General features: G+C 43.0%; 1 protein-coding gene across 3 annotated transcripts in view; it reads right to left on the bottom strand.

Moving 5' to 3' along the window:
- UBE2G1 (ubiquitin conjugating enzyme E2 G1) overlaps positions 1-24,439 on the bottom strand; it is a 554,317-nt gene that overhangs the window by 520,450 nt on the left and 9,428 nt on the right. Inside the window, exons 2-6 of one of the 3 annotated variants that reach the window (XM_042442894.1) lie at positions 12,616-12,718; positions 8,647-8,744; positions 6,965-7,143; positions 4,882-5,006; positions 1-34 (exon numbers count right to left, since the gene is read on the bottom strand). In XM_042442894.1, the coding sequence (XP_042298828.1) occupies positions 4,920-5,006; positions 6,965-7,143; positions 8,647-8,744; positions 12,616-12,718 (467 nt within the window). In that variant the 3' untranslated portion in view covers positions 1-34; positions 4,882-4,919. The remainder of the gene's footprint in view (positions 35-4,881; positions 5,007-6,964; positions 7,144-8,646; positions 8,745-12,615; positions 12,719-24,439) is intronic. The other 2 variants (XM_042442895.1, XM_042442893.1) reach the window with 2 other exon arrangements.

Raw genomic sequence — 24,439 nt, 5'->3', positions numbered from 1 at the left:
AGGAAAAACAGTGCCATGTTCCTCGATTGGAGACCTGCAAGCCGAGAGGAGAAGAGCGTCAGACAAGCCAGAGGTAAAAGGCACAGCAGCTTCGTCCTACAATGTTAAATGTGAAACACATGCAAAAACATCCTCATTCAAATACTAAGTCAGCTGAACTGCTCGGGTTAAATGCAACATATTATACAGTACTAAGGCCTGTTCCAGACTGCCAAAATAAAGCTGCTTGGGGTCTCTTTGGAGGTGTGCTGTTTAAATGATGCATGCATCCTAAGAATCCGGAAGCTGCACCAAAGCTGCCCTCCAGTGCTTAGGAATGGAGTGTGGCTTTGGCACAACCTCCGGACTCTTAGGACCCATGCATCATTTAAATAGCATATCTCCAAAGAGACCCGAAGCAGTTTTATTTTGGCAGTCTGGAACAGGCCTAAATATCATTAAAACAGTTTTTAGACAAGGCCTACATTTTGTATTCAGCCACACAGATGTTATAAGCCATTTATGATCAAGTGGCTTGCTCAGGTATGCTCTGCAAAGTGCATGACACTCAGCTGGCAAGTGTGGAAGGATATCTCTGTGAGAATCTGTTCATTACACAAATGTTTAGGTGCCTTTCCATTATTTCCACCGAATATATCTATGGCCCTGAACAGACAGGCCAAAAATAAAGCTGCTTCGGGTCACTCTGGAGGTATGCTGTTTAAATGACACACGCATCTTAAGAGGCTGGAAGCTGCGCCAAAGCTGCACTCCAGTCCTTAGTGCGCTTTGGTGCGGCTTCCAGTCTCTTAGAACACATGTATCATTTAAACAGGATGCTTCCAAAATGACCCGAAGCAGCTTTATTTTGGCCTGTCTGTTCAGGCCCTATGGTATCTTACAAAGGTTGTATACTTTTTTGGGGGGTAGGTTGTTACTTAAGATCTTGACCTATTTAAGGAAAAGGGAGCAGTAGTTGCACCGAGGAACTGAAGTGTCAAAGCTCTGAGACAGAGCTCTCTTGCTGAGGCTCAGCACACGTACAGCCTTAGTTGTCACATCAACTTAACTGCAAATTCTGGCAAGGTTTCTTTCCCCCGCAGCAGCTACTAAAATAAAGCACCCACAGACCACCAACAGTAAGTTGGGAGTACAAGATGGTAGCTCTATAACCTAAACCATCCGCAGCAACAGCGTGCCAGCTTGCAAAGTGCAAACTGGCCAGCCTCAAAACATTCCTGAAACCCAAAACTCAAAGGCTGAGTTGAGCAGCCCTGTATAAAGTGTGGGTGGACAATTTATTGATGTGCCATGCATTCCAATTAAATCTTTGTGTGTGTAGAAAGAGTACTGTCATAGTAGTTGTTCTTGTGTGTCTTAAAGTCATTTCCAACTTATCAGAGAATCACAGGATCGTAGAATTGGAAGAGACCCCAAGGGCCATCCAGTCCAACCTCGTTTTGCCATGCAGGATATAACAATCAAAATATATCAAATAGATGGCCATCTAGCCTCTGCTTAAAGACCTCCAAAGAAGGAGGCTCCACTACACTCCAAGGAAGGAGTGTGTTCCAGTGTTGAACAGCCCTTACTCTCAGGACGTTCCTCCTAATGTTGAGCTGGAATCGCTTTTCCTGGAGCTTGCATCCATTGTTCCGGGTCCTAGTGTCTGGAGCAGCAGAAAACAAGCTGGCTCCCTCCTCAATATGGCATTCCTTTAAGTATTTAAACAGGGCTATCATATCAACCCTATGAAGAACCATTCTGGGTGGTTTATGGTAAGGTTTGTTCAGAGGAAGTTTGCTATTGCCTTCCTCTGAGGCTGAGGTCACTGAGTGGATTTCATGGCTGAGCAGGGAATCGAACCCTGGTCTCCAGAGTTGGTAGTCCAGCACTCAGACCACTACACCACTTTGGATCTTTGTGTGTGTGGAAAGACTACTGTCATCCTCCCTGACAAATTTGTCTCATAGCCTGACCGGAGAAGTGGAAAGTGATGGCACTTGGGATTAATGCTACTGTTGTATCGACTCTTGCACCAAGTATCCGGCAAAGCATTTTTATTCGTATAGAACGACTTTGCCAAGGGAATATTCTGTATCATGTCAGTAAACAAAGATATGTGTACTAAGAATATGATGTTTTAAGTACCATTACATTTTTAAAAAAGTTATTTCCTATTTATATCTAGGACACTCATCTCTCCATATTTGCGGCTTTCATTATTCACGGATTTGATTAATATGTTCTCTCTTAGGAATCTCTAGGTCCTCCAGTGCAACTCTATGGTCAACTTTAAGTAAAAGTTGCACTGAAAGACCTGAAGATTCCTAGAGAGAATACTCTACTAGTCCTTTGTAGCTCCTCCATTGCAGTCCTATGGTCAGTGTCTTTGTCGGACGTTGACCACAGAGTTGCACTGAAAGACCTAGAGATCCCTAGAGAGAATACTCTACTAGGCCTTGCTATCTCCTCCAGCACAGTTCTATGATCAGTGTCTGTCGGACATTGACCACAGAGTTTCACTGAAAGACCTAGAGATTCCTAGAGAGAACACTCTACTAGTCCTTTGTAGCTCCTCCAGTTCAGTTCTATGGTCAGTGTCCGCTGGACGTTGGCCACTGGGTTGCGCTGGAGGACCTAGAAATTAATAGAGAGGTGTCCTCTCAGGCAAAAACATGGTGTTTTTGTTTCTTTGTGGTTTTCCCATATTCACGGGGGTCTTGTGCCCCTAACCCTAGAGAAGATGGAGAGACAAGTTTACTTATATACCAGTGATCTCCCATCCATCGAGCAGAGCAAGCCCATATCCTGAATGTTTCAGAGAAGCATAATAGTTGTTCCCATTCCACCTCTACTTCCCTTTTTCTTTCCTCAAAGCCAAAAGTAAAGCACTGTTTTGGGGTTTGAGAAGTTTGCACATCCTTGTACTAGTTTTGGAAATATTACAAGCATCTCTGTCCTTTAGACTAGTTCTAAAATCAACCCCATGCACTGTCGGCACATCTGGACTAATAAGTGATAGCCTATCTTTATTAAGCTCCTTCTACTCAGTCAGATCTGTGGGGTCTTTTATCTTGCTTTCTTCCAAGGAGCTTAAGGTGACATACACCCCACGCCGGCGGCAATCGGCAGCAGAGCTGGGCTCGGGCCGGTCCCAAGGCCTCCCGGGGCTAGATCTGGCCCATGGGCCGGGGTTGCCGACCCCTGACATACACAATACCACCCAACTTTATTCATCAAAACCTATGGTCCAAGCGGCTCTTGCAAATGAGGAAGGATTTAAGACACAAACCATCTCTGAAGATGCCAGCAACAGATGCTGGCGAAGAAACATCAGGAATAAACTCTTCTAGAACATGGCCACATAGCCCGAAAAACCCACAAAACACTATGGATGCCGGCCATGAAAGCCTTCGACTTCACATCTCCTAAGTCTTGCCTATCAGCTACACCACTCTGGCTCTTCCCTGACTTTTCTAGGGAGGATGGGGCTATTGTACAATGGAGACATAAATCCCAATGGAGTAATTTACTGTCAAGAGTTTCTATTCAAATTCCAGAGTTTGTGTCTTGTTTGGATTTGTTGTTGTAGCTACCACTCAATAGCAACTTTATTATACATGTAATCTAGCTACAACATCGTTAAAGATTTTGGGCTAATTGTATAATGGGGACGTATAAAGCAAGTCCGTACAACAAATGGAGGAGGAGGATACATAGGAAATACACACTTGAATTACAACAATCCTTACCTCTCTGCCTATGGGGTGAAAAAAATATGGCTCTAGGACATGTATGGTTTTTTGGTGGCCCTTGGCCCCTATAGACTTCCCAAACTACCGTATATAGTCGACTGTAAGTCAACCTCATGTATAAGTCGAGGGCAGGTTTTGGGCTCAAAATTATGGGTTTTGATCTGACCCATGGATAAGTCGAGGGTAAAACGTAGAGGCACGTAAGAAAAGATATAAAGGACGAAGGTAAGGAAACGATGCCAAAGAACTTCTGTGCCAGTTCTGGCAGGCATAACTCTTTGTGCTTTTCCAATCCAGGCATTCAAAAAGGTCAGAAGTGGTGCCTTGGTGGACAGAGTAGAAGGGGTTGGTGTTTCTTCCAGGTCAGTGGTTCCCAACCTTCCTAATGCCGCGACCCCTTAATACAGTTCCTTATGTTGTGTTGACCCCCAACCATGAAATTATTTCCGTTGCTACTTCATAACTGTAATTAAATAGGTGTTTTCCAATGGTCTTAGGCAACCCCCATGAAAGGGTCCTTCGACCCCCAAAGGGGTCCCGACCCACAGGTTGGGAACCACTATTCTAGGTGCTCCTGGAACGGACTAAGCTCTTGTCTTTCACCATTCTACTCAGAGAAAGCAAGTGGTTCCTGTTTTTGACCCTTGGATAAGTCGACCCAGTTTTTTGGGGCTAATTTTTCGACTAACATTTCTAGACTTATACATAGGTATATACAGTATCAGTTTCTTGACCTTCTTCCTCCAAAGGGGTGAATTACCTCTTCTGGAAACTAGCAGGACTGGCAACTCGCCTTTCAAATAGATTGCAGGGACACCTGAACTTATTAACATTAAAAATACCAATTTGTCAAGTGATTCTGGTCACTTCAAGTTATTTTATTCAGTGGTGTTTTGTGCAGTTGACGCAGTCCACAGATAGTCCGAAGGAGAGAAAACGTGTCGCAAGACAAGGCACAGTTGTACATTCCAGATTTATAACACACTGTTGCTATTGACCATACCGCTTCGTTTCCCAACTATTATTAATTATTATTCACCATGATCATTTATTTACCTAGCGCTCTCCATGTACTTGTTGCTTTACAAACCAAATAAAACATAAAATGTAACAGGACAGTCTACAATGCAAAAGAAATACTTACCCTGAAAAAAGTGAAGCTACTAGCTGCTGAACTGAGTGTCACTCAAAAGCAGTCTCTTGGCTTTTTCTTACACAGCGGGCAACTTTCCTTTTGAATTCGCCGTTTCTATCTTCCCTCCATTCTTTCTGCAAAGGCAAATCCAGATTTAAAATGAGCTCCCAGTGTCACATATTTTTTCCAGCTCCCCAGAAATCTGAAGAGTGTTACACAGTAAACTTGCTTGCTTTTATTTTCAACAAGAGCAACTGAAAATTTGTCACTTTCAAATGGGAAGTTTCAGTCATTTTTAATTTGTAGCTAACTAGGCAACTTCAGAGGCCTGTTCCAGACTGCCACAATAAAGCTGCTTCGGGTCTCTTTGGAGGCATGCTGTTTAAATGATGCATGCGTCCGAAGAATCCGGAAGCTGCACCAAAAGCTGCCCTCCAGTGCTTAGGAACGGAGTGTGGCTTTGGCGCAACCTCCGGACTCTTAGGACCCATGCGTCATTTAAAGAGCATACCTCCAAAGAGACCCAAAGCAGCTTTATTTTGGCAGTCTGGAACAGGCCAGAGTGTCCATTTATAACTCAGGAGGTTTTGTTTTTTGAAAGGACACATGTTCTGCTCCATGCATTCCAAGCCATGCATTTGGTATGCTGAGATCAAGACTTGAGTGTATACTTTGCGCTAGAAGACTGAACAGTTTGTGTCAGGATCAGCATCCGGAACAAATGCGTATAATCATCCTGCTTTTCCTGATATCAGGAAGGAAAACTGGCCAAGCAGAATGCTAAATCCTCACTCCCTGGATTATCACTTTTCAGTTCTCGAATTTTTTTTCCAGTCACTGACATTTCCAAGCTCAACATACCAGGGAAGTACCAGCAAACTGATTCCAAACTACTGAGTCATATAATAATATTCCATGCTCCCATGGTACAAGTCATGTGTTTAAAGATGCCCAAATCCTTCCAAGAGAAAAGAGCCCCACAAGATGTAGTACTATATTAAGAGTATACATCACCCAGCAAGCAACAACTCTCAGTTGCCACAAAAATTGAATTGGAGAGGGTGAGAACTTGTAAATAAGAGCTATGAAGCAGTAACTATATTTATAGTGGGTTTTTTGGGCTCTGTGGCCATGTTCTAGAAGTTTATTCCTGATGTTTCGCTGGCATTTGTGGCTGGCATCTTCAGAGAATGCTGGCATGGAAAGAGTTGGATATATATAAATAGACTGTGTGACCTTGGATAGGGCTGGCATCTTCAGAGAATGCTGGCATGGAAGTGTGTAGGGTATGTGTATGTGTGTGTGTGTATACACACACACACACACACACACACACACACACTCCCAACTTGGAATCACACAGTATATATATACCCCACTCACTTCCATGCCAGCATTCTCTGAAGACGCCAACCATAGATGCTGGCGAAACATCAGGAATAAACTCTTCTAGAACATGGCCACAGAGCCCCAAAACCCCACAAAAAACTAGAGATGCCGGCCATGAAAGCCTCCAACTACACAATAAGATATTTGTTGTGTGTGCTTTTAAGTCATTTCTGACTTATGGCATTATCATGGGGCCTTCTTGGCAAGTTTCTTTAAAGGGGGTTTGGCATTGCCATCCTCTGAGGCTGAGAGTGTGTGACTCGCCCCAAGTCACCCAATGGGTTTACATGACCAAGCCAGGATTTGAACCCTGGTCTCCAGAGTCATAGCCCAACAGTCAAACCCATACACCACGCTGGCTCTTTACACATTATATACACTGCTTGTATATCGGCTTCCGAGGGAAGTTTCATTCACAGGTTTAAGCAGCCATATTTTCAGCCTGCTTTGGTGAAAATTATGTGACAAGCTGTGAAAGTTAATGGAGAGATACTAGTCTTCTCTAAATCCGGACAGTGAAAGCTTGAAGGAGTTCCTATTCTGCAACAGCAATGCTATTATCGCACCACTTTTCTTCTATCCCAATCTCATTTATCACTAGAAAATCTGTTTGCCAAGAACCCGAAAACCATTCCTAATGCAATCCCTGCCACCAACAACAATGCTGGGAAGAGATCTATTTACAAACCACATTAAGTCATACCGCTGCATCAACGTTGGCAGGAGAGTCGCCGTTGGGATCTGCCAGCATAGAAATTACACTGATCATGATAGTTTCCACAGTATGGATGGGAAGCCAGCGCTCTTCAGGTTTCTCGTAGCCATACTTGTCTTCGCCGGGTTCGTGAAGGATGGAAATACAGACATCGCCATTTTTGTCAACTACCAGACAGAAGGGAGAAGAAACATTTGTAGAGGCTTAGCAATGAAGAAAATTTCTCTTCAGGAAATGGTGCAAAGGAACGTATAGGACAAGAATGGGGAGTTTTGACTTCAGTTCTATCACTTGATCCATCGTTCCCCAATTAAAATGTAATTATTATGATCGTAAATACATTTATTGTTTGATAGATGGATGCATAAATGATGAAAATAAAATTCTATTGACTGGCAGTAGATTTTGGATAGACACACACGTCTTTCCATTATGAATTTTGCTGCTACAACATTAGTATAGAATCATAGAATCGTAGAGTTGGAAGAGACCCCAAGAAGGGCCATCCAGTCCAACCCCATTCTGCCATGCAGGAAATCACAATCAAAGCATCCCCGACAGATGGCCGTCCAGCCTCTGCTTGAAGACATAGAGTGGGTTTATCCTCTGAATATCTCGGAAAAATCGCGTAATTACGCACAACGATTTTACACGACGTCACACAAAACCTGCCATCAAAGTGGCCACAAAGAAGAATTAACACCCATCTCTTTACTTTTGGGGTTTCAGCAACAATGCATTTCCGATATTGCTTATTTGCACCATTGCCTGTGATAATCATTCACGTAATTACTTGCCATTTTTGCTTTATTTGCAGGATGCTTTCAATGCACTTTAATCTCTCTTTAATGCCAAAATTAACCCCAGTGTGATAAACTCCGTAGTGTGACTTGCCCCAAGTTATCCAATGGGTTTCCATGGCCGAGCAGAGCTTCGAACCCTAGTTTCCCAATGCCTCAGTCTAACACTCACGCTGGCAAAAACACTTTATTCATTCAGTTACATGCTCAGTAAGTTCACTTTCCAGTTAAAGCAAACACTTAGTGGGATGCATCTACTCATGGGCAGATGAAGATAGGTGGAATCTGACTTTCCTTTAGGTTCTTCCTCCTAATCTTTGGCAATGCTGCCTGAGAGCCAGGCAAGGGATCCTGCTGAATGGGGCTAGTTTTGGAGAAAGAGGGTCTGGACAGACATTATCTCATTCATGAAAATATTTTAACTGAATGATATTTTCACCCCATTTCCCATAAACTCCCCTTTCCACCGCAGGCCCTATGCAACACCACACGATTGCCATGATCTTCAAGAAGAATTTTGGGAGATGTGGTGGTAGAATCATAGAATCGTACAGTTGGAAGAGACCCCAAGAAGGGCCATCCAGTCCAACCCCATTCTGCCATGCAGGAAATCACAATCAAAGCATCCCCAACTGGTGGCCATCCAGCCTCTGTTTGAAGACCTCTAAGGAAGGAGACTCCACTACACTTCGAGGGAGTTTGTTCCACTGTCGAACAGTAAGGAAAGTCGTTTCCATCAGCCTCCTTTTTCAGGTGGATGTCTGGTACTACCGAAACCTGTAAAGATGCCAATCCTCTCCCAAATTCTCCAGACTCTTTAAGCTGAGACAGAACGCTACATTTGATACACGAAAAAGACAAGCTTCTTACCGTTTGGATGCCATATTTCTGTGATAAACTTCATTTTTGGCGGCCTGAGTGGATAGTCCTTTGGGAACGTAAGATGAGCCTTGAAAACACCACCTTCACTGAAAAAAATGGACAGACATCTTATTAACTGGCCTTCAGAAGGTTCCTGGTTTTATCTGAGCATTGCTTTGAACTAGTCAACCTGTCCTAGAACAAAAAAATCACAGAGCATTTCCGATAAAAATATTGGCCTGTTCCAGACTGCCAAAATAAAGCTGCTTCAGGTCTCTTTGGAGGTATGCTGTATAAATGATGCATGTGTCCTAAGAGTCCGGAGGTTGCACCAAAGCCACACTCCATTCCTAAGCACTGGAGGGCAGCTTTGGTGCAGCTTCCAGATTCTTAGGATGCATGCGTCATTTAAACAGCATACCTCCAAAGAGACCCCAAGCAGCTTTATTTGGGCAGTCTGGAAAAGGCCAGTGTTCAAGAGATTGTACAGTGGGCCCTTGTTATCCGCTGGGCTTTGGTTCCAAGATCCCAAAATAACAAAATCCGTGGATGCTCAAGACCCATTAAATACAATGGCATAGCAATATGGAGTCCCTTATATAAAACGGCAAAGTCAAGGTTTGCTATTTGTAATATTTTCAAGCTGTGGGTGCTTGAATCCGTGGATTAAAAATTTGTGGATAAGGAGGGCCTATTGTATTGCTTGTGTATAAGTCGACCTTATATATAAGTCAAAGGCAGATGGGGTGTGTGTGTAAAAGTACTGATTTTGATGTGATTCGTGGGTAAATTGAGGTTAAAATTTACCCACGAAGGTACCCACGTCCTTTACATCCTTCATAATCCTTTACGAAGGATGTAAAGGACGAAGCAAAGGAAAACGAAGCCAAAGAACTTACAAAATTCTGGCTGGCAAAAACTGTGCTCACTCTGAAGACTGAATGGATCTTAATATAACATTAGAAAGGGACAAAATATAATGTGTGTCTACATTACGATTCTATGCTTGATCTATAAAAATGCCCCCCCTGACTCCCCCTGCTTTTTATTTATATCCCGCCTCTCTGGTTGGATCGAGACAGCTTCCAAAGAGAATAAAATACAATACAAAGTACAATAAAATACTGAATAAAACCCATTATCCCTCCCTCCAACGTAACACTTAAAACCCCCAAATTAATAATCATAATGATAAATAATATGCAATGACAACATAACAGTAAAGATGATGGGAATCCTGGGATGTTAAACACAGGGGTCCGTATTAATGGTAGCTGTAATAAGCTTTCTACATTAAGCTTTATCAATCCTGACCCCAAACAATTCTACCCAGTGACATGCGGATAAGGAATTGCCACTAAATCCATATGTCTGTAGCCTAGATATGGCCCACAACACGACAAAGGGAAAAACAAGAGTCAAAAGAGAGGGGCAAGTATATTAACCTAGAAATAAATCCCATTTTATAGATTAGGATGAAATGTGCACATCCTGGGTATCACATTTAATAGATTTCTTCCCAGCACTGTCTCAAACAGTAATGTCCAGATCAAATAATGGAGTAACAAAAGCTTTCGTGTCTCTCTGGGCGCAAGACTGGCAGACGTCTGTCACAAAGCAAGTGTCACAGAGCCACCTGCACGCTGCCTTGTCCCTGTGAAGTGAAACAACCCGCTTCTTGGCTGCGGGCCGAAACCGGCATTTTGTCCGTGGCAGGTGTGAAAATGAATGAACACGAGGACAAGTGCCTGAGCTTGTACTTGTCAAGCAGTAGATAGTCGTAAGCCATGCACATCCATATATCAATACCATTTGCGTACAACATCTGTTCAAGAGCAAGTGACCTTATTTCAGGCTTTCCATCATCAGCAGGTCTACATATATATATATATATATGCATTCCTCTCTTTCTTCAAATCTTTAAGAGAAAGCCTACATTTGCATTTTTCATAGCACAATTTTGTCCCTTGCAGGGGAAAAAAGAATAGTGTCAAGTGAGAGGCAACCAGTTCTGCTTGCTAAGCTTCCAATATACTGCATTTGGCAGAGTAAGTTTATCACGTTACCTTCAAAACGAAGGAAGCTGTGTACAATAATGGCTCTAAGGCAGTGGATCTCAAACTTTCCCCCCTTTACAACTACATGCAAGCATCCCCCCACCACATAGTATATGAATAAAAACATTTTGTGTGTTTAGTGTGCACATTTTCTTTGGCACATTCGCGTGTTATTTATAAGGAAATAACATTATTCAAATTAGAACAGTTTTATTTAAATAAGTTCAGTACTTAACACATGAGTAAATTTTACACATACAGCGCACCTGCACCATATGTCAGCTCCCCATACGCCAACTTGGTGAGTGGGGTGTGCACCTCATTCAAATGAATGGGGCTTGATCATACGCAGAATTTACCTTATATGCGGGAGGGGGACCGGAATGGACCCCCCGCATAAGGCAAGGGCGCACTGTACTATTTCATACACAGCCACACTGTCTCCGAGGAAACCAACCTGACAGTAGTGATGGTCCCAAGCAAGAAGTGCTGCCGGCCTCCTCTTCCACCAGAGACCACTGGAGACACTGGCTCTCCTTTAGCCACCATGTGCACTGAGTGAGGAGGTACTGTATTCTGGTTGTGGTTGCGGCATCATCTTGTCCCAAGAACTGGGGCAGCGATAGGAAGGGTAGGGGAAGAAGAAATGGCGGCTTGGGATGAGCCCCACCAGAGGCCACGCTAAAGCAAGTTTCCCTGCTCTTCTCTTCCTCCCTAAGGGAGAGGCAGCTTCTCCAAGTGCCCTCCTTGTCTTTCTCTTCTTCTTCGGGACAAAAACAGTTTGAGAAGCGGAGGAAGATATAGGATGGGGAACACCTGGCTGAATGAAACTATGTGTGAAAGGGATCTAGGAGTTCAAGTAGACCACAAGTTGAACATGAGTCAACAGTAAGATGTGGCAGCTAACAAGGCCAATGCAATTTTAGGCTGCACCAATAGAAGTATAATGCCTAGATCAAGGGAAGTAATAGTGCCACCCTATTCTGCTCTAGATCAGTGGTTCCCAACCTTCCTAATGCCACGACCCTTTAATACAGTTCCTCATGTTGTGGTGACCCAAACCCATGAAATTATTTTTGTTGCTACTTCATAACTGTAATTAAATAAGTGTTTTCCAATGGTCTTAGGCAACCCCCATGAAAGGGTCATTTGACCCCCAAAGGAGTCCCGACCCACAGGTTAGGAACCACTGGTCTAGATCAAGGGAAGTAATCGTTTCACTCTATTCTGCTTTGGTCTGGCTCCACCTGGAATACTGTGTCCAGTTCTGGGCACTCAATTCAAAAAGGACATTGAGAAACTGGAGTGTGTACAAAGGAGGGCGACTAAAATAGTGAAGGGTCTGGAAACCATGTCCTATAAGGAAGAACTTAGGGAGTTGGGGATGTTTAGCCTGGAAGAAAGACAGTTAAGAGGTGATATGATAGCCTTGTTTAAATATTTGAAGGGATCTCATATTGAGGAGGGAGCAAGCTTGTTTTCTGCTGCTACAGAGATCAGGACCTGGAACTGTATATATTCATGTATAAGTCTAGAAATTTGGGTCAAAAAATGACCCCAAAAACCCGAGTTGACTTATCCATGGGTCAATGTGAAGTACTGTATCTTAAGTCTTATTGAAAAGAAGGAAACATCCCCTGGAGAAAAGCAAGAGAATAATCTGTCCCCTTTACTGCCATCCATCCAGCCTTAAGAGTAAGCACAATTATGTCTGCTGGAATTTAGATCCTTTGCTATATGCTGCTAAGTTTTACCCTCAACTTATCCACAGGTCATAGTAAAATCCATAACTTTGGCCCAAAATTCGCCCTTGATTTTATACATGAGGTCGACTTATAGTCGAATATATACGGCAGTTCACAAAACATTAGATAGTTAAGTGATAAGATTTGCTTTGGTTTTAAAACATGCGGCTACTTACTACAGTGTATCTGGAGGGCCAATAATGAGGACTTCCCATCGATAGAGATCGTTGTCATCTATTAAGCCTGCCGAAAAGCCTTCCACTGGGTTTTTGTTAAGCTCTGTTTAAAAAAAGGAAAGGAAAAGACATTGTTAGGTATTTGCCTGGGTCCAGTGGGGTAGATGGAGTGGCCTGAGTTGTTGAACTTGAAATCCAAGAGACCCGAGTTCAATCCCCAACCAGCCATGAAAACCCAATGGGTGACTTTGGGCAGGTCATACTCTCACAGCCTTCAAGGAAATAGATAGAAATTGATGATGATAATGATGATGATGATGATGATGGAGGAAGGTAACGGCAAACTTCTTCTGGATAAATCTTGTCAAGAAAAATCTAGGGTAGGGTTGCCATGAGCCAGAGTCAATTTGAAGAAACCTAACATCAAGCACATGCCTTGCGTTTCATTCATAACCAGCACACAGAGCTTCCCAAAATTGTTCACATACTTCGACTTCATATTCCTTATGATGGTACTACTACATTATAAGGTTAAGGCGAACGGCACAAAGCCAGTATTCAACACCCAAAGTGCCAACATCAGACAGTTACAATTATACCTTAGCTAACAAAGTACATGTGTTCATGTGCATTACTTCTTTAACAGATACTTTGGTATCAGAGGCAGAAAGAACATGGAAAGAATTGGGATAGGTTCCTACACCACAAACATGAAGTTTAACATTTTCATTGCATACAAACACTTTGCAAAAAGGAGCTTCTCTACAACAGGCTTTAAGTGAGACATGTCTGTCTTTCATAAAATCCCAAGCTGTTCATTCCAAGTAACGTTCTCTTCATCCCTTAGGTGCTATCGCTTTGTCTTTTGGCAAGATTTCTCTTCCCCCAAACGATGATTAATTAAATAATCCTATTGCAATTCGCTATTAATTATAAGGCAGCACCACTATCCCAGAAGCTGGCTCTCCTCTCCTCATACCACTCCAGTATTAAACCTTTTGCCAGTTCCCAGTTTGCTTCACGATCGAACTGAAAAGGTAACTCCTAAAGAGCTCCAAACAGGACAATCTTTAGTTCTTTGTGGGTTTTTCAGGGTATGTGGCCATGTTCTCAAAGAGTTTATCCCTGACGTTTCGCCAGTGGCTGGCATCTTCGGAGAATGTACCCCACTCGCTTCCATGCCAGCATCTGACTCTGTCGTGAAAGGCGCAATAGAAAACAGAAAGAGTGGGACCATGTCCAAGACGTCCTGAATCATCAATTCAAAATTCACTAACTCAAAACCTGGACTGAACCTGCCTTGCAGTTTCAGAGAGGTGTTTAATTCCTGGCCGTCCAGCAGCCAAGATAAATTCGCACCCCGTAGTTGGAACCAATTTTTCCTTCATTAAAAACAGAGAAAAGCTTACAGTTTGGTGCTATGGGAAGTCTGGGTTTAAGTTCTGTGGGACGGCAGAATGAGACTGAGTTAAAGGACAAAAGCAGACAGAGGCACTGATCCAGCTGGAAGCCAGAGCTGTGTTCCAGGTCTGCAAAATTTAGCAGCTGTGTAAGTGATACTGTGGACATGATCCAAGCCACAGGAGGAAAGCTTTCTGCCTCTCCATTAAGATCAGTAAGCAGGACATAGATTTTAGTCCTCACAAAGCATTTCCCCCTGAGAAGAGACGGATAAGAGGCGATATGATAGTCCTGTTTAAGCATTTCAGGGATGTATGTCATATTGAGGAGGGAGCAAGCTTGTTTTCTGCTGCTCCAGAGACTAGGACAATGAAGCAATGGATGCAAGCTCCAGGAAAAGAGATTCCAGTTCAACATTAGGAGGAACTTCTTGACAGTAAGGGAACTTCAACAGTGGAATACACTCCTTCCTCGGAGTGTAATGGGGTCTCCCCTCTTTGGAGGCCTTTAAACAGAGGCTAGATGGCCATCTCTTGGGGATGCTTTGCTTGTGAGTTCCTGCATGGCAGGGAGTTGGACTAGATGGCCCTTGGGGTCTCTTCCGACTCTACGATTCTAGGTTCGAGGTTTAAAAACAGAAAACAAAACTGATGTCAGATGTGACCTAAAGAGGGAGACAGAACCCCGTTGTCTTCAACAACAGCTTTAATTCCTTCAGTTTTGGTTTTGTTTTGGAGTTTTTCTTGGCAGCAAAGTTGTGAACTTCTAGCGCTCAGAAGAACCTTTGGCACTCATTCCCCCTCATTCAGTGACTATCCTCCTCCACATGAGCAAGCATTTCTTTTGACCAAACAGAGTTAGTGAAACCCCACAATGAAGAACATTTCAGGACCTTGTTGCTGTGTTAAACCGTTCAAAGATAATTACAGCCTCAAATGGAAATGGACCTAGTCTGTTCCAAATGGTTTCCATTTTTTTACCAAGATGGCATAGTCATGACTTCAAAAAGAGGAAGCTGTTTTGCCTATGCGCCTACATCAGCTCCAATTTATGGCACATGCTGGTACCATAAGCCCGCTACGTCTTTGACTTTGTGGCTTTGATTATTCATGGATTTGGTCAATATGTTCCCTCTAGGAATCTCTAGGTCCTCCAGCATGACTCTTCCAAAGACTGACCATAGAGTTGCAATCTAAGACCTAGACTTCTCTAGGCATTTGTAGGCCCTCCAGTGCAATTCTATAGTCAACATCAGGTGGATACTGACCACAGAGTTGTGCCGGAGGACCTGGAGATTCCTAGAAGGATGTTCTGTCGTGTTTATTTGCAAATACAAATACATTATTATTATTATTATTATTATTATTATTATTATTATTATTATTATTTATAAAGCACTGTAAATGTACACAGCGCTGTACAAACAATTTATTATGGCACACGGTCAGCACAAACTAATAAAATGTCTACAAAAATTACACTGCCTTGCATCCATTGAAAACATTATATTCTAGCATATGGCATGAACACATATGTGCATATAAATGCAAAGGATAAAATCCAGAGACGTGCCCCGAAATGGATTTAACAGTATAATAAATATATAGGTATAACAATGGTAATTGACTATCTACTATCAAAATATCTCCGGAAGGAGTTATATCATATCTCAACTTTATATTTAGTAGGTATATTAATTATGACACAATCTATATCATCTAAAAAGTGACTGCCCGACAAGGTTGGGAGACTGATTTGTTTGTGTAAATCGACAGTTGGTCGAATTGTATAATACAAAATCATTTTACACAGACTTAATGGTTATAGTACCAACAATAGCCTTCTTATGTAAAAGTTTGTGCATCTGTTTTATTGGCAGTTGTCCCACATTCACGGGGCTTCCTTCGCCCCTAAGCCCAGTGAATGTGGAGGGACCACTGTAGTTACTCAAACTCTGAGCCCAGAAGATGGATGCCAGATAGTAAACACTACCTGGGACTTAGTTCAACGGCCTTCTCAAGCATCCAGGGTTGCCTTTTTCTATACAAATCCAAGCGAGTCAAAGCAACTCAGCCGACGAACCCATGAAGCAGGAAGAGCCCTGTGGCTAAAGCAGCAGCTATGTATGGCATCTCAACTTTTCAACTCACTTTTGGCAGTTGCACGCTCCCCGTTCCATACAAACAGACCTGCTAGAACGCTACGGAAAGGAAAAGTGGTCACCGCTCTCCCGAATGGCCTGTATTATCAACAGATTATACTATTAGCTTGCTCAATACCAGTTAATGGAACAGTTGGGTCAGTTACTACTGAACGGCTTAAACCGTTTTGATTTAAGCGATCTTGTTTCATTCCAGGTTTTGATTCTGGGATTTTTTCAAGCCCATGGGAAAGCCTACCTGTATTTCATACCACATCTATAAAAACGTGAATGAGAACCTGGTGACCATGGGCTTGGCAAACCAACATTACAACAAAGTGACTAAAGAAAAAGTTATGAACAGCCCTATGGCTCTTAATATGAGCAAAGAAAAGCAAGGTCCAGGATACTGGGCTGTGAACTCCCAGCATCCCTGACTGTTGACCATCCTGGCTAGTATTGATGGGACTTGCAGCACAGCATCGTTTGGAGATCTTCAGGTTGTGAAAATCTGTATTATCATCTCCAACAATTCCTCTACAAAAGGTGCCAAGCTCCAGAAACCCTATTATCTTATTCAAGGAGAAAGAGGACAAACAGCAGCGAACTTCCCTGCAAGACCAAGCATCTCAATTTTTGCAGCTTTGCAGCGTGAGCGTTAATACAGTGCTTGCAAGCGTCAGCATTAAATGTCTCCTAAACAGAGTAGTGTAAATTGTAAGAGTGAACTTCGGCACTAGAGGAGACATTCCATATATAAAAGGTTTGGGACCAATCAGACCCTCAATACAAGCAATGCAAGCAATGAAATAGGAGTCCTACAAAGTTCGGAAACATATCACAAAGGAAACATGCAATCTCAGGTAAAGGAAGAGAAAGTGCTTGTAACGCTATTCACCAAACAGAAGAGGAAAAGTAATGGAGGGAACTGGGGGGGATTTGCACTGACATGTGCAGCGGAGAAGGTGGAGCTCCTGCTAAAAGAGATCGACTCTGCTCTAGAAAGTTCCAACGTCTGCACAGGAAATCCCATACGTAAAAGCCAGACACAAAAAAGGAGCAGGATTTCCACTAAGGTCAATACAGGACCTAAATGCCCTCCCCAAAGTCCAGAACATATTGATATACGAAGCTGTTCTTGCATTCTTAGTAAGAAAAAGCCTTTTGTTTTCAAAGTGCTGCAACTAGTCAGGCATTAAGATCTGCGCATCTTTTTTACTGTTCAAAATATGACAAGATTCAGTTCTCAAAGGAATAAATGTATTGGTGCTCCCTTCATTACTACTCCCCTTTCCACAGATTAGGAACTACAACAAGAAATGTAAGACTTGGTTCACATTTTTTAAATGGGCAGATGATTTCAACCCTTATCCTCCATGTAACCATGTCCTGACTCCACAGGTGCAAATGCATGGAAGACACATCGTGGAACACGTTCACAAACAATAATGAAGAGTTTTTGCTTCAGTTTACATGGCGCCTTAACCCAAACAACTTTGGTTCAACTTAACTATGATCATAAGCCAACATCAAATCACTGTTTGCTATTCTTTCTCGTTTTTAACCATCTTGCTTTATATAAGCTTCAGTTTAGGGGTCAAACAATACACTAAACTTAATCATCTAAAACAGAAGCTTTCCGGTCGCATCATGAACATACTCCAACAGGAGCTTGTGAGCTTGAACTCACTGCAACTCATTCTAAGCACAAAGGACAGTGACTATGGCCTGATACAGACAGCCAAAATAAAGCTGCTTCAAGTCGCTTTGGAGGTATGGTGTTTTAATGATATATACATCCTAAGAGTCCAGAAGCCGCACCCAAAGCCACAGTCCAGTCCTAAGGACTGGAGTGCAGCTTTGGTGCAGCTTCCGGACTCTTAGGATGCATGCATCATGTAAACACCATACCTCCAAAGTGACTCGAAGCAGCTTTATTTTGGCTGTCTGTATAGGGCCTATGAGTAAATCTCAGGTGTTTTCAGACCAAAGTCTTTCCCAATCATCCCCAGAGATGCTAAGGACTGAAACTGGGACATTGCGCATGCAGAACCTATGCTCCACCACTGGGCTATAGACTTCGCCATGAATTTAGGAATGCATTGTTCCATAACTTCCAAATCCTACAATGAAGATAAGGGGCTCCAGTTTACACAACCAACAAACATGATTTAGTGATTACTATGCATCAAGCAGAAGCGATTCATGTAGTTGGGATAATTCCAGTAGCTTCATTTATTATGCCATCTTTCCCCAGAGGCAAGGACAACTTCTGTGTCCCCCCATAAGCATGAAAGGACAGAAGGGAGGACATTTTACACGAAGCTTGGCTATGTATGTACATGAGCTGTTCGCAAGAAGCATACCATCAGACCCCTCTACATCACCATCGCGGCTTGACACCCTGAAACTATCCCCCCGCCATAGAAGTCCTTTCAGAGCTGTACGATGACTTGTGTGTTTTGCACACACAACATACAGAAACTACACTGTAAGCAGCCTATGAAAGTAGCCATTCATGGGTTTGCTCTCCGGGGAGCAGGTTAAAAGTTGTCAGGGGTCCAAGAGCGATCGTACTTCAGGTACACATTGCATTAGTCCAGCCAAAAGGTTTGCAGGAGGAAGGAAGTTCATTAGATAGCAAAGTGGCAACGCTGGCAGAAGAACTCAACATTTCTATGGAGCAAAGAGCTTCAGTGACTGGACCAAATTTTGAGTGTGAAAAGCGGAGAACTAACATATGAATCCATCTGTTTCCAAGACAAAAGAGACCTTCTAGACAGGAACAGCCATGTGAGTCAACAAGGCCTTCCATCCACTTCTTTCATGTTTTGTCAGTATAGTCTAACCACCAATACGAGAAGTTGTGGAACAGCCCGACGTCACTGCCAACAGTTCCTACTCTCACGTAACTCACAGTTGTTTTACTTTACGCTCGGCTCAGCACAAGCCGACTTGTTTACCTTTCCCACAGGCTAGAGTTGCTACCGGACATCTTTCAGGACTTTCGACCTTTCTGCATCGCTACTCCTGCATTTGCAAAACAGAGGTGAAGTGAGCAGGTTCAATGGTGTTCTCAGACCTGGTAAAAACCTAAGGCCAGAGCCAGGGACTGGTGAACCACACTATTAGCCCCAGAACATTGTTGGGGCAGCATCCCATATTCCTGCAAGATCTGCTGCCATGTCAGCAAGGCACAAGGCATCTTTAAGGGGCGATTTAAGAGGCTTCTTGGATCGCACAGCACCTTAAAAAAAACACCAAGGTGAGAGTTTCTAACACAGCTGGTCTTTGCAGCAAAAAGAGATGCTTTTGTCACAACTAAGGTCTGTTCCAGACTGCCAAAATAAAGCTGCTTTGGGTCTCTTTGGAGGTATGCTATTTAATTGATGCATGGGTCCTAAGAGTCCGGAGGTTGCGCCAAAGCCACACTCCATTCCTTAGCACTGGAGTGCAGCTTTGGTGCAGCTTCTGGATTCTTAGGACGCATGCATCATTTAAACAGCATACCTCCAAAGAGACCCCAAGCAGCTTTATTTTGGCAGTCTGGAACACACCTAACTGTGGTTAGTGGGCAGCAGAGAACCACAAAAGCAGATGGGAAAGGCCCTTAGGAAACAAGCCTCTGTCTAGGTTTACTTGGACAGCTACTAATGGAGATGGTGCAAGCTTGCTGCAGAGTCCAGCAAATGAAACCAATCTTTGGTCTGAAACAGTTGCCAGGACCATCTTTAGCCTGTATCAGTTGCCAGGACCATCTTTAGCCTGTATCAGTCTTTAGCCTGTATCAGTTGCCAGGACTATCGCTATATTAAGAAGCACACAGAAAGGAGGATGGCAGCACTGGGAACGGTCAACAAGACCTTCCACAGACAGGACTGTAAGAACTGGGAAGAGCACTGAGGGGAGTCTTCCCAGGACTAAGATCAGAACAGATAAACCTATCTGTCAAGATAATATATTGTGGACTGTAAGGTGACTTGCAGGCTTGCATTGAGAAATAGGTGACTGGGAGGTATAGAAGACCACTGTATCGACAAAGTTTCCTGAAGCGTATATTGCTTGGACAATCTTCTGCATAAGACGACTCCATCCCGACTGTAAGAACTGGCAATAGTTGCGGCTACTTGAGGAGCAGAATCTGCAGAGAAAAGGTATCTTCACGGTTTTTAACCACAAAAGAACACCTTCACAAAGTCAATTTTTGCTCTATGATCAAAACAGAAAACTTTTTAGCAGTCCCAAACTCTACATTTCTGGTTCTAAAAAGTGCACCACGAGACCAACTGAGAAAATAAAGGATGCTTTTGAGGCAAGATGTTGTATTGTCCTGGATCAGGCTCTGTCTGAAATGCCCTGACACCTTCCACTGCCTTATTTTAACAGAGGATAACCCTTCTCTGAATAAATAATGTGGACATTTTAACACAGTATTTGTTATACTTGCTTCACCATAAAATGCAACTACTATGTCCAAATTTCCATGGTATTTATTCAGAGAAGGGTTATTCCACACTACTGTCATTGACCTAAAAAGAGGTTGCAGTGACATTTGAACTGTTGTAGGCTGACTATTTGTCAATCTATGGCCTGTTACAGACTGCCAAAATAAAGCTGCTTGGGGTCTCTTTGGAGGCATGCTGTTTAAATAATGCCTGGGTCCTAAGAGTCCGGAGGTTGCGCCAAAGCCACACTCCATTCCTAAGCACCAGAGCGCAGCTTTGGTGCAGCTTCCAGATTCTTAGGATGCATGCATCATTTAAACAGCATACCTCCAAAGAGACCCAAAGCAGCTTTATTTTGGCAGTCTGAAACAGTCCTAAGACACCAAGCAAGTTTTAAGCATTGTCTGCTCTTGGTCCAGAAACATCTCACCAAGTCCTCACCCTTCAGAAACACAGAGTTCATATGAGTATTCAGCTGTCCAAAAGTAGAGAAAGCATACTATTTTGAAGTACCAATTCTGGTTATACTCCGACTCAGATTCAGGTTTCTAGAACTGCAGTCGGTACCCCTAGTTTAGAAACTTTATAAGAGTGAAGTTGATGGGTCTGTCAAACATTAAATATTTGGATCTAATAATGTGCTGCATGTGAACAGCATGGGAGAGGTTTTGCTTTGGGCAGAGCCTGTTTTCTGGAGCATGATTGTCCAAATCAATATTTAGACGCTGAACTGCAAGAGAGTCTGCTTTGGCAGCAAACCGAATTTGGACAAACTGCAAAAAAGGGGGTTAGAGGGAGAGAGAAAGAAAATGAACCTATTTCCTCCTATATGTCCTTCTCTACTTATAATTCCCAGTACAGTACAAAACATGTATTTTATAATCCATATAAATGTATAATACATATGCATGTATAATACATGTAAATGTATTTTTATATCAGAGATGCCACTTTAGGAGCCCGTCTCCCAAATACGTTCGGCACCACGGATAGCTCTTTTAAAGCTACCGATCCCAGAATTCCACAGCACTGAGCCGTGGGAGTTAAAGTGGTGCCAAAGCGCTTTATGCTATGCTATCAAGACATGTGGAAACAGAAGCCATGCAATAGACCTGAAAAGTATTTAAATGAAGGGGCTTTTCAGAACTGAGAGTTCTGAGGCAAGAAACAGTACGGCAGTTGGAAAAATATTTAACAGACACCAAAGGGATAAATAAGAGAGACCAAGGGACACAGAAGAAGATAAGTCACCAAAGATTTGACTAAAGGGTGGATGAGGGGGGAGTTCTCCAAAAATGTCTTGACTGCAGCTCCCATCAATGCTGAGGGATAAGGAGTTGCAGACAAACATCTGGAAGGACAACATCTTTTTGCTTTGAGCACAACAGACGCATACACAGACTTTGGGGCTGGGTTTTTAAAAGCGCAAAGGCCGAGATGTCACAAATCAAGTCTCATGCCAGAGACTGGCTTGCTCCCAGAACTCTGCGCATGCGGATTTGCGAAAGCCGAATCGTCCCGGCAGTAAGCTGCTCTCATCGCTGAAGTGATTTACTGTGCTTTAAGGACTTAAAGCATCTGTTCGGAGCTTTAGCTCCATTTACCTCTTCTGCAGCCCAGGAATGGGAGGCCTAGAGGCATCAACCGACATGTTGCCTTGCACAGTTGTGATCACTTCTAAAAAATCCTTCTCTTTTTGTCCTTTATTCAACTAGGATTAATGCTGAACGTTGCTACTTAAGAGCTTGACACCTCTTCGCATAATGGAGTCACACTAGATCTCCATACCTGAATTTATCATCACAGGTGTAAAGATATTTGGAAGAAGAAACTGTTCTCCTGAACCAAGAGTCTCACCAGCTACATTTAATCCCCCCTTTTAGTAATGCATATGTATTTTGGTTACAGGTAAACTGAACATACTGATATATATATAACAAAGGAACCCTTTTTCCTTAGAGAGATCTTGTAGCACCTTGGAGACTAACTGAAATAAATTGGCAGCATGAGCTTTCATAGACTGAAGTCTACTATCTCAGATGCCTTTTTTATTATGTTAGGTAGCCAAATCTAGTCAGAAATACATATATTTCAGTTTTTAAAAAACCTAAAAGAAGGGCTCTGAGAAAGCATCAATGGCCTTTTCCAGACTGCCAAAATAAAGCTGCTTGGGGTCTCTTTGGAGGTATGCTGTTTAAATGATGCATGCATCCAAAGAATCCAGAAGCGGCACCAAAGCTGCACTCCGGTGCTTAGGAATGGAGTGTGGCTTTGGCGCGACTCCAGACTCTTAGGACCCATGCATCATTTAAATAGCATATCTCCAAAGAGACTCAAAGCAGCTTTATTTTGGCAGTCTGGAACAGGCCTAAGATAACAAAAGAAATGGCACTCTCAGAGGCAGGGAAAACCTGTCCGCCATTCTGCAGAACCAGAAGAAGAATTAAGAAGTTCAACCTACCACCAAATCCTCTGTAAGTGGGCTGGGACATTTTAATAGGTATTTAGAGTTAGTATTAAAGGGGTCTCATCCATGGGGTCACCATGATTTGAGATCGACTTGGGTGCAGTCAACAACAAAATAGGCAATTGTAGATTCTAGATTCACAGAGTTGGAAGAGATGCCAAGGGCTATCCAGTCCAACCCCATTCTGCCATGCAGGAACTCTCACCCAAAGCATCTCCAACAGATGGCTATCAAGCCTCTGAAATCTCTTTTCCTGTAGCTTGCATCCATTGTTCTGGGTCTTGTTCTCTGGAGCAGCAGAAAACAAGCTTGCTCCCTCCTCAATATGACATCCCTTCAAATATTTAAACAGGGCTATCGTATCACCTCTTAACCTTCTCTTCTCCAGGCTAAACATCGCTAGCTCCCTAAGCCGTTCCTCATAGGGCATGAGACAAGAATGGGACGAGGAGGAAATTGGCAAACCACCTCTGAGTATTTTTGCCTGAGAAAATTGTATGAGATTCATGGGGTGTCTGTAAGTTAATGGGCAAGATGCGCATACACAGCATGCAAAGACACAACCCATACTGCCAATAGGCAACAGATTAGGCAACAAGGACTGAATGTCCAATTCTTAGGTACTGTACAAGCTACAGTAACACTTTACAGTTGCTGCCTTGAATCCCATTCTGAAGACAGAAGCAAAGGTTTCTACATCCATTATCACCTGTCTCATTATAAACAGTGAGGGTTAAGTTGGATATACCTCCAAATGAGGGTGTTACCTAGCTGTACTTCCATCTTAACTGCTACCATCATGCCTTTGGAGGGAAAGAAGGAGAGGCAGGCACAGCTCCACCATGCCTAGGCCCAAAGGAAGATGGAAGGCCTTCCCTCTATCATGGCTGCTACCATCCTGGCCTTGAAGGAAGAGAAGAAGAAGTAGGCACAGAAGAAGAGGTCAGAAGGCACAAGGAAGCCATTGAAATCCACAAGTACCTGGACAACTTCAGCAGGAAAGAAGAAACCCTTAAAGTGAACAAAATTTGGCGGCCGGTCCTGAAAAACAGCAAAATCAGGACTCAGCAAATCCAAATGGGAAACCACTCAGGGTCAGGGGTTTTCCCAGCAGACAATGATCACTAAGTAAAGCAGACACTAATCCTCTTTGCATATCCTTCCACCTGAAGCCTTGCCATCAACAACAGAACAATACACAGATTAACATGGAGATCACTCCTCCCTACCCAGGGTCACACAGTGTATACATATATATATGTATCCCCAACTCTCTTCCATGCCAACATTCTCTGAAGATGCCAGCCACAGATGCAAGCGAAATGTCAGGAATAAACTCTTCTAGAACATGGCCACAAAAAACCCACAAAA

The sequence above is a fragment of the Sceloporus undulatus genome, chromosome 11 (assembly GCF_019175285.1).
Source record: "Sceloporus undulatus isolate JIND9_A2432 ecotype Alabama chromosome 11, SceUnd_v1.1, whole genome shotgun sequence".
Classification (NCBI taxonomy): domain Eukaryota; kingdom Metazoa; phylum Chordata; class Lepidosauria; order Squamata; family Phrynosomatidae; genus Sceloporus; species Sceloporus undulatus.
Note: the sequence above shows the minus strand (reverse complement) of the source record. Positions and strands in the feature narration are given on the sequence as shown.